We start from the raw sequence: 17,807 nt of genomic DNA, 5'->3' as shown, positions 1-17,807 counted from the left end.
ATCAGATAGAGTATCATATCCATGGCTGCCCTGGTGAGCTAAAGTAATTTCTCAATCATCTTCAATTGGAAGATTCCTGAGGGCTTACCCAAATATCATTCAGGTCTACCAGACATAAACATAATATAGAACATTAAATGTGATTACCCTTTGTGAATATCTTGGCTACTGTTGAATGTACTAGAAAGAAGATAAATGCATATAGAAAAAAAAAAAAAAAAAACCCAGAGCCGGGCACGGTGGCTCACGCCTGTAATCCCAGCACTTTGGGAGGCCGAGGCGGGTGGATCATGAGGTCAAGAGATCGAGACCATCCTGGTCAACATGGGGAAACCCTGTCTCTACTAAAAATAAAAAAAATTAGCTGGGCATGGTGGTGCATGTCTGTAATCCCAGCTACTCAGGAGGCTGAGGCAGGAGAATTGCCTGAACCCAGGAGGCAGAGGATGCGGTGAGCCGAGATCACGCCATTGCACTCCAGCCTGGGTAACAAGAGCAAAACTTTTAGCAAGAAATAGATTAGCACATGTAAAACAACTACCCAAGACTACAGTAAAGACCTTCCTAAAGGACTGGGGAAAACAGTCACTGGAACCTACCTAGGTGTAAAAAATATGCCTATTTCCACTAGAAATATTTCACTGTAAAGCTACACTGGAAAAATTTCATAAGTCATAAGGCTTTGAGTAGAGAACTAAGATGGGTTTTAACTCAGTAGCAGGGAACAACTAGCCCCAGATTAAACATGGCTCTGGCCCCACCAGCAAATCATAAAAGGCAAGACCTGTATAATCAAATTGTTTCCAAATAAATTATCTACATCCAAAAATTCTAAATAATATTTATAAGGACTTAAAAATATTCAGTATACAAAGTAAAAGTTATGTCTGGCATCCAATAAAAGAACACTAGGTATAAAGAAGCAGGGGAGTATGACTTATAAAATAAGTAGATCAATACTTCCACTCCAACCAAAGACACAGAAGAATTACACAGTCAGGCAGGGTTCAGGGCCTCCTGAAGTCCTCCCACTTCCCGGGTCACCAGTTCCCCTGGCGTCCCACACCTTCCAGTTGTGGCTGGTACAGTCTGAGTCATTGCCACCAGCCCCAGGCGTGACAAGAGGGCGGCCTCCTGAAGTGGGACAGTTGGGATCCTTGAGACCCTTGCTAGAGTGTTGATCCCTGCCCCCACTCCCCACCATACCTGCAGCCCCCGGAGGAAGATGCCACCTGGCTTGCAGTGAGTCCCGTGTTGGCACTGTTGTGCATCTGCCCTCAGGAGGATGGCATCTGCCTTGGTGATGGTGACATGGGCAGGCTTGAAGCAGGTGCGGAGGTACGGCTCCAGGGTCGGCAAGGGCCCCATCGCTCTCCTTCTCTTGCCTGTGGTTGCCCCTCTGTCTAGAACCGACCAGATCAGGATATTATGAGAAAAGCAAATTATAACCCAACCTCTCTCAAGAACCTAGATGTTAAAATCCTGAATAAATTGTTAGTAAATTTAATCTACACATGTATAAGAAGAAAAACACATGATAGATAAAATTGATTTAATCAAGGGTGTGTGGTTGTTTTAACAATAAAATATCATAGTCTTAACAGACACATAAAACATATTTTTAAATGTCCACTTTCACCACTAATAAGAAAGTTTTACATGTTAGAAATAGAAAGATGCTTTCTTAACCTGACATTATTATCTACCAAAAGATCACAGTGCCTATCATATGAAATGAGAAATTACTTAAACACATTTTTCATTAAGAAAGAAGAAAGGCCAGGCACAGTGGCTAGTGCCTGTAATCCCTGCACTTTGGGAGGCTGAGGTGGGGAGATCACCAGAGGTCAGGAGTTCGAGACCAGCCTGAGCAACATGGCGAAAACCTGTCTCTACTAAAAATACAGAAATTAGCCAGGCATACTGGAGGGTGCCTGTAATCCCAATTGCTCAGGAGGCTGAGGCAGGAGAATTGCTTCAACCTGGAAGGCAGATGTTGCAATGAGCTGAGGAGAATTGCTTCAACCTGGAAGGCAGAGGTTGCAATGAGCTGAGGACCATGCCATTGCACTCCAGCCTGTGTGCCAGAGTGAGGCTGTGTCTCAAAAAATAAAAAAAACTTGCATCCCTCAGACAGAAATCAGACTTTTTTTTTTTTTTTTTGCATATCCATGAAACACTTAAAAATGTCCTATATCATATCACATACTTAGCTATAAAGAAAATTTAACAACATAAATGAAAAGAGATTTAAAGCCGAGGCTTTTTGATACTAATTCAAATAAATTAAAAATATATAATATAAATGTTACCAAAATCAACAATGTCAATGACTAGAGATTTAATTTTCTGGTACTAATTCAAATAAATTAAAAATAAAACTGTTATCAAAGTTAGAAATGCAAGAAACATGCACCAATGTAACTATTACATTGAAAGGGATTCTTTTTTAATTATACTTTAAATTCCGGGGTACATGTGCAGACCTTGCAGGATTGTTACATAGGTATACATATGCCATGGTGGTTTGCTGCATTCATCCCCTGTCACCTACATTAGGTATTTCTCCTAATGTTATCCCTCCCCAATTCCCCCACCACCTGCTATCCCTCCCCCTAGTACCCCCCAGCCCCACAATAGGCCTCACTGTGTGATGTTCCCCTCCCTGTGTCCCTGTGTCCATGTGTTCTCATTGTTCAACACCCACTTATGAGTGAGAACATGCAGTGTTTGGTTTTCTGTTTCTGTATCAGTTTGCTGAGAATGATGGTTTCCAGCTTCATCCATGTCCCTGCAAAGGACATGAACTTATCCTTTTTTATGGCTGCATAGTATTCCATGGTGTCTATGTGCCACATTTTCTTTATCCAGTCTATCACTGACGGGCATTTGGGTTGGTTCCAAGTCTTCACTATTGTAAAGAGTGCTGCAATGAACATACGTGTGCGTGTGTCTTTATAATAGATTGATTTATAATCTTTTGGCTATATACCCAGTAATGGGATTGCTGGGTCAAATATTTCTAGTTCTAGATCCTTGAGGAATTGCCACACTGTCTTCCACAATAGTTGAACTAATTTACACTCCCACCAACAGTGTAAAAGTGTTCCTATATCTCCACATTCTAGCATCTGTTGTCTCCAGATTTTTTAATGATGGCCATTCTAACTGGCATGAGGTGGTATCTCAATGTGATTTTGATTTGCATTTCTCTAATGACCAGAGATGATGAGTATTTTTTTTATATGTTTGTTGGTTACATAAATGTCTTCTTTTGAGAAGTGTCTGTTCATGTCCTTCACCCACTTTTTGATGGGGTTATTTTTTCTCGTAAATTTGTTTAAGTTCTCTGTAGATTCTGGATATTGGGTCTTTGTCATATGGGTAGATTGCAAAAATTTTTTCCCATTGTGTTGGTGGCCGGTTCACTCTAAGGATTATTTCTTTTGCTGTGCTCTGCACAGCAAAAGTTTAATTAGATCCCATTTGTCTATTTTGGCTTTTGTTGCCATTGCTTTTAGTGTTTCAGTCATGAAGTCCTTGCCCATGCCTAAATCCAGGATGGATTTAAACATAAGACCTAACACTGTAAAAACCGTGGAAGAAAACATTGACAGGGATTCTAAGAGGGAAAGTAAAAAATACACAGAAACCAATGAAAAGCAGGACAACTAACATCAAAATGTTCAGTGTTGAATTGTACATTCAGAGTAAAATATAGAGCAGGAAGGCTGTTATTATTTTAAAATAATTTTTTATATTTTCTTATTTAATATTTGAGGGGGAGTCTTACTCTGTTGCCCAGGCTGGAGTGCCCTGGCCATGATCATGGTTCACTGCAACCTCTGCCTCCCAAGTTCAAGTGATTTTCCCATCTCAGCCTTTCAAGCAGCTAGGACCAGAGATGTGTGCCACCATGCCTGGTTAAGTTTTTGTATTTTTGGTAGAGACAGGGTTTTATCATTTTGCCCAGGTTGGTTTCAAACTGCTGAGCACAAGCAACGCACCTGTGTTGGCCTCCCAATGTTCTAGGTTTACAGGCATGAACCACTGGAGCTGGCACAACAGAATTTTTAAATATAACCATAACCCAGCAAGGTTACGTGGCCCACACCTGTAATCCCAGGACTTTGGGTGGCTGACGCAGGCGGATCACCTGAGGTCAGGAGTTCAAGACCAACCTGGCCAACAGCAAAACTCTATCTCTACTAAAAATACAAAAATTAGCTGGGTGTGGTGGCACACACCTATAATCCCAGCTCCTCAGGAGGCTGAGGCAGGAGAATCCCTTGAGCCCAGGAGGTTGCAGTGAGCTGAGATCTTGTCACTGTACTCTAGCCTGGGAGACAGAATGAGACTTTCATCTCAAACAAACTAACTAACTAACTTACTAAAAACCCACAGAAACAAAACACAAAAATTCCACAATTTTGGAAAATATAGTTTACAGATGGTGTGGGTAAAGCAGTATTTCTGGTTCTAGATCCTTGAGGAATCACCACACTGTCTTCCACAATGCTTTAAATGTTTTGATAGAATTTACTCGTGAAGTCTTCTGGTCCTTGGCAATTTTTGTTGTTGTTGTTGTTGTTGTTGTTGTTGTTGTTGTTGAAAACGTTTTGATTACAGATTCAGTCTCCTTTTTCATTATTGAACTGTTCAGAGGGTCTGAACAGTTTTGGTAGGTTTTATGATTCCAGTAATCCATTCAATTCTTTTAGTTCATCCAATTTGTTAGTATATAACTGTTTATAAGAGTTCCTTATTATCCTTCTTATTTTTGAAAGATATATTAATATGTACCTTTTTGTTTGTGATTCATCTTTTCTTCTTAGTCTAGCCAAGGGTTTGCCCATTTTATTTTTTTCAATCAATTCTTAGTTTTGTTATTTTTCTTATTGCTTTCTAAGTTTTCTATTTTATTTATTTATGACAATATTTATTTCTTTTCTTCTTATGACTTCAGACTTACTTTCTTCTTTTTCTAGCTACTTGAGGTGTAAAGTTAGATGAATTGAGATCTTCTTATTTAATGCTATGTGTTTATTGCTATAAACTACTCTTATAGATCTGTCTTTGTTGCATTCCACAGATTGGGGTATGTTGTGGGTTTTGTTTGTTTTGCCTGGAGACAATTTTAAAATTCCCTTTTGGTTTCCTCTTTGACCTAATGGTTTCTAACGAATGTGTTGTTTAGTTTTAATTTATTGGTGATTTTAAGTTTTCTGCTTTTCTTCTGTTATTGATTTTAAGTTTAGTTCCATTGTGGTTGGAAAATATAAATGTAATTATTTTGATCTTAAATTTTTTTTTTTTCTTTTTTTTTTCTGAGACGGAGTTTTGCTCTTGTTACCCAGGCTGGAGTGCAATGGTGCGATCTTGGCTCACTGCAACCTCTGCCTCCTGGGTTCAGGAATTCTCCTGCCTCAGCCTCCCGAGTAGCTGGGATTACAGGCACGTGCCACCAGGCCCAGCTAATTTTTTGTATTTTTAGTAGACACGGGGTTTCACCATGTTGACCAGGATGGTCTCGATCTCTTGACCGCGTGATCCACCTGCCTCAGCCTCCCAAAGTGCTGGGATTACAGGCGTGAGCCACCGCGCCCGGCCTGATCTTAAATTTTTTGGGATTTTTTTTGTAACCCAGCGTATGATCTCTTCCACAGAGTGTTTCATGTATGTTTGAGCAGAATGCGTGGCATTCTTCAGTTAAGTGCTAATTTCTGTGCATGTCTGTTAGATCAATTTGGTGTACAGAAGTAAAATTATTTCTATTTGCAGATGACATAATCACATACATAGAAAACCTTAAGACTCACTTAAAAAAAATGTTAGAATGAATGAGTTCAGTAAAGTGGCAGGATACAAAATCACCACTAAAAAATCAATTGATTTTCAGTGACCAAACTACCCAAAGACAAAACTAAGAAAGAAATACCAGCCCACTTACAAAAACAATAAAATACTTAGAAATAAACTTAATTAAAGGGATACAAGACTTGTACAGCAAAAATTAGAACCCATTGGTGACTGAAGTTTTAAAAGACAGATAAATGGAAAAACATCTCAGGCTCATGAATTAGAAAAATTACATTGTTAAAATTTTTGTACTACACAAAGTGACCTACAAATTCATTGCAATCCTAATAATATTCTTGATAACATTCTTTACAAAAATATTTTTTAAATCCTAAATTCATACAGAACCACAAAAGATCCTGAAAAGGCAAAACAATCTTGAGCAAGAACAAAGGTATGCAATTAGGCATAACATTTTCTGATTCAAAATAGTGTATGCTACAAAACCACAATGACTAAAACAGTATGATACTGACATGAAAACAGACCTATAGTCCAACAAAATAGAATATAAAACCCAGAAATAAATTTACATATCTGTGGTTAACAGATCTTTGAAAAGGATGCCAAAGAAACCCAATGGGTATTTTAAACTAAATCGTTTCAAATGTTCTCACCACAAAAAAATAAATAAATATTTGAGGTGAGATACAGATATAGATACATAGATGCTAATTAGCCTTATTTGATCATTCCACAATATACACATGCAATGAAACATTCCATTATGCCATATAAACATAGAAAGTAACCATTTCTTTCTTTTTTTCCTTTTTTTTGAGATCGAGTCTTGCTCTGTCACCCAAGCTGGAGTGCAGTGGTGTGATCTTGTCTCACTGTAACCTCCTGAGTTCAAGCAATTCTCCTGCCTTAGCCTCTTGAGTAGCTGGGCTTACAAGTGTACACCACCATGCCTGGCTGATTTTTGTATTTTTAGTAAAGATGGGGTTTTACCATGTTGGCCAGGCTGGTCTCAAACTCTTGATTTCAAGTGATCTGCCCATATTAGCCTCCCAAGTGCTAGGATTACAGGCAGGAGCCACTATCCATCCAGAAAATAACTATTTTTAGCAAACCAAATCCAGCAGCATATCAAAAAACTAATCCACCACAATCAAGTAGGTGTTATTTCTGTGATGCAAGATTGGTTTAGCATATACAAATCAATCAATGTTATTCATCACATAAACAGAACTAAAGACAAAAAAACACATAATCATCTCAATAGACACAGAAAAGACTTTTGGTAAAATTCAACATCCCTTCATATTAAAAACTCCCAAGAAACTAGGTATCAAAGGAATATACATCAAAATAATGAGCCATTTATAATAAACCACAGCCATTATCATACTGAATAGGCAAAAGCTAGAAGCATTCTTCTTGAAAACTGGCACAGTTAAGGTTGGGCCTCTCTTACCACTCGTCTTTAACATCGTATTTGAATTCCTGGCCAGAGCAATCAAGCAATCAAAAATAAATAAATAAATAAATAAATAAATGAATAAAGAAATGGCATCCAAATAGGAAAAGAGGAAGCCAAACTATTCCTGTTTGCAGATGACATGATTCCATATCTAGAAAATCCCACAGTCTCAGCTCAAATCTACTTATACTATTAAACAACTTCAGAAAATTTTAGGATACAAAATCAATGTACAAAAATTACTAGCATTCTTAACACCGAAAACAGTCAAGCTGGGAGCCAAATCAGGAATGCAGTGTCATTCACAACAGTCACAAAATGAATGAAATACTTAAGAAAAGCCACTAAACAGGGAGATGCAAGATCTGTGCACTGAGAATTACAAAACGCTGCTTAAAGAAATCAGAGATGACATAAACACATAGAAAAAGATTGTATGATCATAGATAGGACAAATCAATATTGTTAAAATGACTATGCTGCCCAAAGCAATTTACAGATAAAATGCCATTCCTATCAAACCACCAATAGCATTCTTCACAGAACAAGGTAACATTGTTTTAAATTTTATATGGAACCAAAAAAAGAACCTGAATAGCCAAGGCAATCCTAAACAAAAAGAACAAAGCAAGAGGCATCAAGCTACCTGACTTCAAACTATACTATAGGTCTGAGGTAACCAAAATAGCATGGTACTAGCATAAAAATAGACACACAGGCCTACAATCATCTGATCTTTGACAAAGCTGACAAAAACAAGCAATGGGGAAAGGATAACCTATTCAATAAATAGTTCTAGAATAACTGGCTAGCCATATGCAGAAGATTGAAACTGGATCCCTCCTTATACCATATATAAAAATCAACACAAGATGGATTAAAAACTTAAATGTAAAACCCAAACTATAGAAACCTTGGAAGACAACATACGTAATACCATTCTGGACATAGGAACTGGCAAAGGTTTCGTGATGAAGATGCCAAAAGCAATTGCAACAAGGGCGAAAATTAACAAATGAGATCTAATTAAAGAGCTTCTGCACAGCAAATGAAACTAGTAACAGAGTAAACAGACAACCTACAAAATAGGGAAAATATTTGCAAACTATGCATCTGACAAGAGTTTAATAGCCAGCATCTGTAAGTAACCTAAACAAACTTACAAGAAAAAAACCACAAACAACCCCATTAAAAAGAAGGCAAAGGATATGAACAGACACTTTTCAAAAGAAGATAAACATCCAGTTAGCAGCATATTTTTCAAAAGCCCAATATTACTGATTATTAGATACATTCAAATCAAAACCACAGTGAAGATACCATCTTGTACCTGTCAGGATGGTTAGTATTAAAATGAAAAAATAATAGATGCTGACAAGTTATCAGAGAAAAGGTAGCACTTATACATTGTTGGTGGGAGTGTAAATCAGTTCAACCACTGTGGAATGTAGTGTGATGATTCCTCAAAGAGCTGAAAACAGAACCACCATTTAACCCAGCAATCCCATTACTGACTATATAACCAAAGGAACATACGTAATTCTATCATAAAGACACATGCATGTGTATGTTCACTGCAGCACATTACTGACAAGAGCAAAGACATGGAATCAACCTAAATAGCCATAAATGGTAGACTAGGTTTTTAAAAATAGGGTGCATATTTTAAAACACCATGGAATACTATGCAGCCGTGGAAAAGAATTAGATCATGTCCTTTGCATGAACATGGATGGAGCTGGAGGCCATTGTCCTTAGCAAACTAACACAGGAACAGAAATCCCAATCCTCATCTTCTCACTTATAAGTGGGAGCTGAATGATGAGAACACCATGGACACAAAGAGGGGAACAACAACACTGAGGCTTACCTGGGGGTAGAGGGTGGGAGGAGGGAGAGGATCAGAAAAAATGATGATTGGGTACTAGTACTAGGCTTAGTACCAGGGTGATGAAATACAAACCCTCAAGACATAAGTTTATCTGTTAAACAAACCTGCACATGTGTCACTGAACCTAAAATAAAATAAAAATTTCTTAATAAAGAAAATAACTATTTGCCAATTAAAAATAAAAGAAAACAATATAAATATAGAAAATAACTATTTTCCAATTAATAATAACACAAAAAAGAAACAATAGGGAAAGATAATTTTTTCCATAAATGTTGTTGGGAAAACCGTATGTCCACAGCCAGAAGAATTAAATCGGATCCTTACTTCACATCATATATAAAAAAAAGCAACAAAAAATGAATTAAAGATATAAATGTAAGGCCTTAAGGCATAAAACTGTAAGAGAAAACATACAAAGCTTCTTGATGTTGATCTAGGCAATATGTTTGGATATGGCACTAAAAGCACAGGCAATAAAAGCAAAAATAGAAAAATGAGATTGTGTTAAAAAGTTTTGCATTGCTGTAAAACAATCCACAGAGTGAGAAAGCAACCCTCAGAATTGTGTAAAATATTTATAAACCATATGTCTAATGAGGTGTTGCTATCCAAAGTAAGAAACTGAAACAACTCAACGGTGAAAAAACAACAACAGGGCTGGGCGCGGTGGCTCACGCCTGTAATCCCAGCACTTTGGGAGGCCTAGGTGGGTGGATCACGAGGTCAAGAGATCGAGACCATCCTTGTCAACATGGTGAAACCACGTCTCTACCAAAAGTACAAAAAATTAGCTGGGCATGGTGGCGCGTGCCTGTAATCCCAGCTACTCAGGTGGCTGAGGCAGGAGAATTGCCTGAACCCAGGAGGCGGAGGTTACGGTGAGCCGAGATCACGCCATTGCACTCCAGCCTGGGCAACAAGAGCAAAACTCCATCTCAAAAAAAAAAACAAAAACAAACAAACAAACAAAAAAACCAAAAAAACAAACGATATTACAAATAATGAGCAAAATACATGAACAAACCTAAACAAATTTATCAAACAAAGGCATGCAAATAACAAAAAAGTATATGAAAGAATGCTCAACATGACTAATCTCAGGGAAATACAATCAAAACCACAATAAAATACCACTTCACACCTCTTAGAATGCCTGAGTGTAAATACACAGAGGATTACAAAAGGATATTTAGGTAGATAAGCATTTCCTACTTAGCTACATCATCTTTTAATGTTCTCACATTCACCATGTGTTCCATCTTTACCTTCATGCTTCAACGTCTTTTTCCCCGTTTTGTTTCTTTCGACACCGGTAGCTTGTATTTTTTGTAAATCAGCCCCTTTTTTTTTAAGAACGTGTTGTTTCTGCAATATTAAAGAAAATGTATTGGTTAATATTAACTTGTCATTAGAAATGTAAAACAATTTATTTAAAATGTCACAATATATTAAAAATGGATTATCAGTCCTGTCTTGACTTGTAATGTTACAAAAATAAGAGAATAACAAAGGGTAAATTTCCCTTGTGATCAAACACAAAGAATACATTTAATACACAAGCAATTTGCCTTTCTACACATCGTCAGAGTACTAATCCAGTTTCTGATCAGATAGAGTATCATAACCATGGCTGCCCTGGTGAGCTAAAGTAATTTCTCAATCATCTTCAATTGGAAGATTCCTGAGGGCTTACCCAAATATCATTCAGGTCTACCAGACATAAACATAATATAGTACATTAAATGTGATTACCCTTTGTGAATATCTTGGCTACTGTTGAATGTACTAGAAAGAAGATAAATGCATATAGAAAAAAAAAAAAAAACCCAGAGCCGGGCACGGTGGCTCACGCCTGTAATCCCAGCACTTTGGGAGGCCGAGGCGGGTGGATCATGAGGTCAAGAGATCGAGACCATCCTGGTCAACATGGGGAAACCCTGTCTCTACTAAAAATAAAAAAAATTAGCTGGGCATGGTGGTGCATGTCTGTAATCCCAGCTACTCAGGAGGCTGAGGCAGGAGAATTGCCTGAACCCAGGAGGCAGAGGATGCGGTGAGCCGAGATCACGCCATTGCACTCCAGCCTGGGTAACAAGAGCAAAACTTTTAGCAAGAAATAGATTAGCACATGTAAAACAACTACCCAAGACTACAGTAAAGACCTTCCTAAAGGACTGGGGAAAACAGTCACTGGAACCTACCTAGGTGTAAAGAATATGCCTATTCCCACTAGAAATATTTCACTGTAAAGCTACACTGGAAAAACTTCATAAGTCATAAGGCTTTGAGTAGAGAACTAAGATGGGTTTTAACTCAGTAGCAGGGAACAACTAGCCCCAGATTAAACATGGCTCTGGCCCCACCAGCAAATCATAAAAGGCAAGACCTGTATAATCAAATTGTTTCCAAATAAATTATCTACATCCAAAAATTCTAAATAATATTTATAAGGACATAAAAATATTCAGTATACAAAGTAAAATTTATATCTGGCATCCAATAAAAGAACACTAGGTATAAAGAAACAGGGGAGTATGACTTATAAAATAAGTAGATCAATACTTCCACTCCAACGAAAGACACAGAAGAATCACACAGTCAGGCAGGGTTCAGGGCCTCCTGAAGTCCTCCCACTTCCCGGGCCACCAGTTCCCCTGGCGTCCCGCACCTGCCAGTTGCGGCCGGTACAGTCTGAGTCACCGCCACTGCCCCCGGGTGCCACAACAGGGCAGCCTCCTGAAGCGGGACAGTTGGGAGCATCGCGACCCTCGCTTGAGTGGCAATCCCTGCCCCCGTTCCCCACCATGCCTGTGGCCACCAGAGAAAAATGCCGCCTGGCTTGCGGCCACTCACGTCTTTGCACTCGCACTGCTGTTTGTGCTCCATGGTCGGCACAAGCCCCTCCACTCTCCTCCTCTCGCACGCGATTGCCCCTCTGTCTGGACCCAACCAGGAACAGCCAGGGCCTCAGGATGCACTGCAGCCTCCAACCCCCCCTCTATCTGGACCCAACCAGGTACAGCCAGGGCCTCACGACTGACTGCAGCCTCTACCCCCTGCAGTCCACAAAGGCAGCGGCCTCACAAAAGCAGCGGCCTCACAAAGGCAGTGGCCTCCTGAGGGGAGGGGCGTGGCCGCCTGAGGGGGAGGGGCGTGGCTCACGCTGGGCTGTGTCTAGACTCCTAAGATGCAAAAACTGTGAGATCCTAAATGTTTGTGGTTTGGGTGGCTAGGTTTTAGAACGCCATGGCGGTCGCTTCCACGCCCACGCCAGCCACCGCCGACTTCGCAGCCGCCCGGCCCACCGCTCCGCCCCAGTAGCCTCGGCCTTTGCCCTGGTCGGCGGCCAGCTGCGCTGAGGAGACCGGGCAGGGGGCGATGCCGCCTCCAGGGCCGCCGCCGCCAACCGCTGCCAACCGCCGCCGCCGCCCCGCCCAGCCCTTCGCCGCCACCGCCCCCACCGCCGCCCAGCCTTTCGCCCCCGCCGCCCCCGCCCCCGCCCCCGCCGCCCCCGCCCCCGCCGCCGCGCCGCGTCGCCCCGCGCCGCCCCGCCCTTCGCCGCCGCCGCCCTTCGCCGCCGCCGCCCCGCCCGCCGTTCCGCCCTCCTCCACCGCCCCACCCAGCCCTTCGCTGCCTCCGCCCCCGCCACCGCCCACCCTCCGCCGCTGCGGCCCTGGGCCGCCCTCCGCCGCCGCCGCCCCGCCCTCCGCCGCCCCGCCCCGCCCCGCCCTCCGCCGCCCCGCCCCGCCCTCCGCCGCCCCGCCCCGACCTCCGCCGCCCCGCCCTCCGCCGCTGCCGCTCTGGGCCGCCCACCGCCTCCGCCGCCCCGCCCAGCCCAGCCCAACCCTTCGCCCCCACTGCCGCCCCGCCCTTCGCCGCCGCCCCGCCCTCCGCCGCTGCCGCCCTGGGCCGCCCTCCACCGCTGCTCCCGCCGCCGCCCCGCCGCCGCCCCGCCGCCGCCCCGCCCTCCGCCGCCGCCCCGCCCTCCGCCGCCGCCCCGCCCTCCGCCACCGCCCCGCCCTCCGCCGCTGCCGCTCCGGGCCGCCCGCCGCCGCCGCCGCCGCCGCCGCCGCCGCCGCCTCCGGCGCGGCCCCGCCCAGCCCTTCGCCTCCGCCGCCGCCGCCGCCCCCCCGCCCTCCGCCGCTGCCGCCCTGGGCCGCCCGCCGCCGCCGCCCCGCCCAGCCCTCCGCCGTCGCTGCCCCGCCCTCCGCCGCCGCCGCCCCGCCCTCCGCCGCCGCCTCCGCCGCGGCCCCGCCCAGCCCTTCCGCCGCCGCCGCCGTCGCCGCCCCCCCGCCCTCCGCCGCTGCCGCCCTGGGCCGATATATTGGAACTCTAACACATTGTTGGTAAGAATGCGAAATGACAAAAAAGCAATATGGCAGTTTCTCAAAAATGTGAAAATAGAATTACCATTTGGTCCAGCAATTCTACTCCTGGGTATGTATCCAAAAGAACTAAAGCAGACACTGAAGTAGATGTCTGTACACCAATGTCCACAGCAGCATTGCTCACAATAGCCAGACTGTAAAAGCAAACCAAATGTTCATCAGCAAGTAAGCAAAATGTGGTATGTAAATACAATGGAATATTATTCATCCTTAAAAAGAAAGAACTTTTGACACATACTAACACATGAATGAACCTTGAAGACATTATGCTAAGTGAAATAAGTCATACTTGAAAGAACAAATATTATAGTATTTCATTTATATGAGGTACCCAGGAGTAGTAAAATTGATAGAGACAGAAAGAACAATGTTATTTGCTAGGGACTGGGAGTGGGGAGAATGGGGAGATATATTTAATGGGTACAGAGTTTCAACTGGGGAAGATGAAAAAGTTCTGGTGATGAAAGATGATAATGGTTATGTAATGTAAATGTACATAATATTCCTAAATTGTACACCTAAAACTTGTTACAATAAAAATTTTATGTTATGTATATTTTACTACCCCACTGTGACATAGAAGAAAATGTACAACCTACTTTAAAGCCAAAAATAGGACAAAGACATTATATATATATATATGCCTATTTTCCTAAAGAAAAAAAAAACACTGCAGTAAAATATATACCCAGAAAAAAAAATCTAAGATCAATCCATTAATTGTGGTTATTTCTGGGTTGAAATTGTGGGTGACAGACCTTCAGTTTCTACTTTATACACTATGTTACTACTTAAATGCCTTAAAATAAGTATACATTGCTTCTTGTGTTAAGAAGCAATCAATATCTCAGACATTTCTTTATAGTAATAAAAAAATACTAAAAAAAGAAGCAATCAATAAACATATTTTCATTTTGAAAAGTAAGTGCAAAGCCTGAAATGAAGTACAGAAATTTCTGTGTGGGCTGGCCAGAGCAGGTTGAAGATGGCTATCACTTGCCAAGTTTAGGATGCTGTGCTTCTAATTTAAGATGAATATATCATATGCCAGGACCCCAACAAGGTGTTTTCTGGCTTCATGTTAATTCTGGAAAGGTAATTACTCCCACAACCTGGCAACCTACCCTCTGGGGATTTTTCTGGACAGAGCATGTTTTTCAATACAAAAGCAAAAATGATGGGGAAGTTGGAACTTCAGGAGACTAAGCTTAGAAGTAACCTTTTGTGGCTGGGCTATTTTAACCCTTCTTCATTCATCCCACACATTGCACACCACAAGTTTGTCTAACCAGGAAACCCGACCCAAGAAAATCAGGCCACAGGTGGAAAGTGAGAGGTGGCATTTGGCTGGGAGAAAGGATGTTATTGTTGGTGAATCACATCCGTGGGAGCTTAAGGGGTAGCTAGGGCCCTTCCTTAGTCTTGATTTTGTCACTGATGGAACATAAAGGTCACACTGAAGTCAAGGATGAGAATCTGCAGACCGTGTTGAGGAAAATGACTACGTATGCAGAAAACAAAAAATATTCTTTAATGATGCCATGGCTTTTAGTGAATGGGAAAAGGACTATGAAGAGTAGGGTCAGGTGTAGGATTGGAGAGAATATGGGGAAGAAGATGAAAATGGGTCCTTATTTGTAAGTCAGACACACCTAATACTAGTTTTAGGTCTGCCTTGATTAGATCTGGGGTTATGTGCAAATCATTTAATATCCTTGAATTCCATTTTCCTCTGTAAAATGAGGAAGTTGTACCTGGTGACTTTCAAGGTGTATCTTAGTATAGTGGCAACAGCTTAATTGGACTTCAGCTCTCAGCTGTGCTTCTTACTACCTGCATGTCCAGCTTAGTCCTCCTGCATAGCAAGGTAGGCTAAGTCTGGAGCTGGTTCACTACACGTGAGGTGCTCACACCAGTGCCGTTCACACCACCGTGAACGTAAGTGTGCCCTACCCATCATGTTGCTTTCTTAGTGTCAGTAAAAATTATGTTTGTTTATATATATAGTCTACCCAAATTGTGATTAGTCATGATTATATGGACCTACCTGAGTGTGCACAAGGCTTTTGAAGTCATTCTTATTCCTCAGCTAATTGAGGCACAGAAAAGTTAATGAACTTGTCCAAAGTTACACAGCCACTAAATATAGGAGCTGGGATCTGAACTCAGATTGTGTATTGTCAGATTCTTTGCTCCTAACTATTGTGCTACACTGCTGCTTTTGAATTAAAATGTCTCAAGAGCACCTCATCCATTTTTTTCTGTGTGACAGAAATCAAAGGTAATATAACACAAAACACTTTTTAGCTGCCTTGAAATTTGTGCTACTCCAGACCTTTCTGCAAAGTGTTCAAACGTCCGCCACGTTCGAATCATTCTAGCTGGAAGTTTGCATTTAAGAAGCACCTACTTGAGCTACAGCACACATTTGATATGCATTTTTGAAAATGTGGGAGTTCTCAAAACATTCTAAATTACCTACCTAAGGAAACAAGACCAGAGAAAATGGACGAGGCATGCTGATTAATATTTGAACATAAACAATTATAAGGAAAACCTACAGAGAATGTGGGCTGAGAGAATTCCTTGCCCCATACAATGTGTTTCTAAGCCAGGGGGGGTTGCCTTCCTCCATATTTCCTGTGTGCCCTTCTCATGGCTTTCCTGCTGCACCAACCAAAAGTCTAATTAGCCCTCATCACAGCAACTCCATGATTGGCTTCCCCCTCACATACTCGACCAAAGCTGGTTGCTGTTGATTCCTCGTTGTTTCCACTTCTTTGCTCCAGAGCCATCCGTGATTCCTCTTTCTCTGCTGATATTTAAGTTTGGCGCTCAAGGTTTCTGTGATCTAGTTCTAAGCCACAGTCTCTATATGCTGCCCCACCTATGTTTGTCCTTTACCTATTCTTTGTTTCAGCAAATCTTGCCCATCCCGTGTTCGTTGAACATGTTCTCTATCTTTTATGCTTTTGCATATACTATCCTTTTTTGCTAGGATGTCCCCCTCTTCATCCTACATTCTCAATTTCCACTTTTTTCCCAAATCTTACACCAGTATTATCTCTTAGGTGGCCCTTTACACATGGACTGATTCTGATTCTATCACTGATTGCATCTCTCAATCTCTGAACCCCAGTCCACAAGGCTGGTTTCTCTGTTACAGCTCTTTCCATTTTGTTCAGTCCCCAAAGTAGAAAGTTTAGGCATGTGAGTGCCTCACTTACTCCGTCTAGCACTGCTCTCTTACCCATCCAAGACAGAAACAGAACATGCTGAGTGTCTGGGTGAACTGGATATAGGACCCAGAAATTTTGATGTTCCTATTTCTGCATCAGGAATATGTATTCAACATTCGTTCCACACATATTTATTGAGTACCAAGAGGTGTGCCAGAACTTGGAGATTCATTCAGAGTAAAAGCCAAAGCCTTACAATGGCTTACAAAGCCCTATGCAACCTTTTATTTTGCTCTGATCCATCCAGCCACACTGGCGGCCTTTTGGTGTCTTGAACATGCATGATGTAGTCCCACCTCTGTGTTTTGTAACTGCCCCTCCCTCCTGCCCATGATTATCTTTCTCTAGTACCAGCCACCTCATCCTTCACCTACTTCAAGGTTTTGCTTACATGCCCCTTCTGTAATGAGGCCTCCTCTTACCATACAAGGTAAAATTGCGATCACCCCCGATCCCGACATTTCCTGTCTTCCCTTTGATTTACCCTCCTCCCTGATGCCTATTGTCTTCTGAGTTACTCTATGTTTTGTCTATTTATTTATGGATTCTGCTGCTAGAACATTAGCTGAAGCCCTTAGGCTTAGAAAAATACCTTACACAAGGCCGGGCGCGGTGGCTCAAGCCTGTAATCCCAGCACTTTGGGAGGCCGAGGCGGGTGGATCACGAGGTCAAGAGATCGAGACCATCCTGGTCAACATGGTGAAACCCCATCTCTACTAATACAAAAAATTAGCTGGGCATGGTGGTGCACACCTGTAGTCCCAGCTACTCAGGAGGCTGAGGCAGGAGAATTGCCTGAACCCAGGAGGCGGAGGTTGCGGTGAACCGAGATCGCGCCATTGCACTCCAGCCTGGGTATCAAGAGCGAAACTCCGTCTCAAAAAAAAAAAAAAAAGAAAAAGAAAAATACCTTACACATAATAGGAGTCCTATAAATATTTGTTGAATAAATTAATGATTACAAAGTCAGAAAAGACATGATCAGTCTTCACATCCTCTT

The 17,807-nt window shown here is 42.2% G+C and overlaps 1 protein-coding gene across 14 annotated transcripts in view; it reads right to left on the bottom strand.

The window, feature by feature from the left end:
- The window catches only part of LOC110567215 (fibrous sheath-interacting protein 2-like), a 48,163-nt gene extending 35,692 nt beyond the window's left edge, over positions 1-12,471 (bottom strand). For all 14 annotated transcript variants that reach the window (XR_010340143.1, XR_010340140.1, XR_010340144.1 and 11 more), the window contains exons 1-3: positions 12,033-12,471; positions 10,445-10,544; positions 1,207-1,403 (exon numbers count right to left, since the gene is read on the bottom strand). Coding sequence is in view for 10 of the 14 variants with exons in the window: in XM_064370169.1 (XP_064226239.1) it covers positions 1,207-1,403; positions 10,445-10,544; positions 12,033-12,065 (330 nt within the window). In the remaining 4 variants the exon portion in view is untranslated. The remainder of the gene's footprint in view (positions 1-1,206; positions 1,404-10,444; positions 10,545-12,032) is intronic.
- Between the last annotated feature and the right edge of the window lie 5,336 nt (positions 12,472-17,807).

The sequence above is a fragment of the Aotus nancymaae genome, unplaced genomic scaffold (assembly GCF_030222135.1).
Source record: "Aotus nancymaae isolate 86718 unplaced genomic scaffold, 86718_ANA_hifiasm-v0.15.2.pri h1tg000102l, whole genome shotgun sequence".
In the NCBI taxonomy this organism is placed as follows: Eukaryota; Metazoa; Chordata; class Mammalia; order Primates; family Aotidae; genus Aotus; species Aotus nancymaae.
This window is presented reverse-complemented; position numbering and strand designations above follow the sequence as displayed.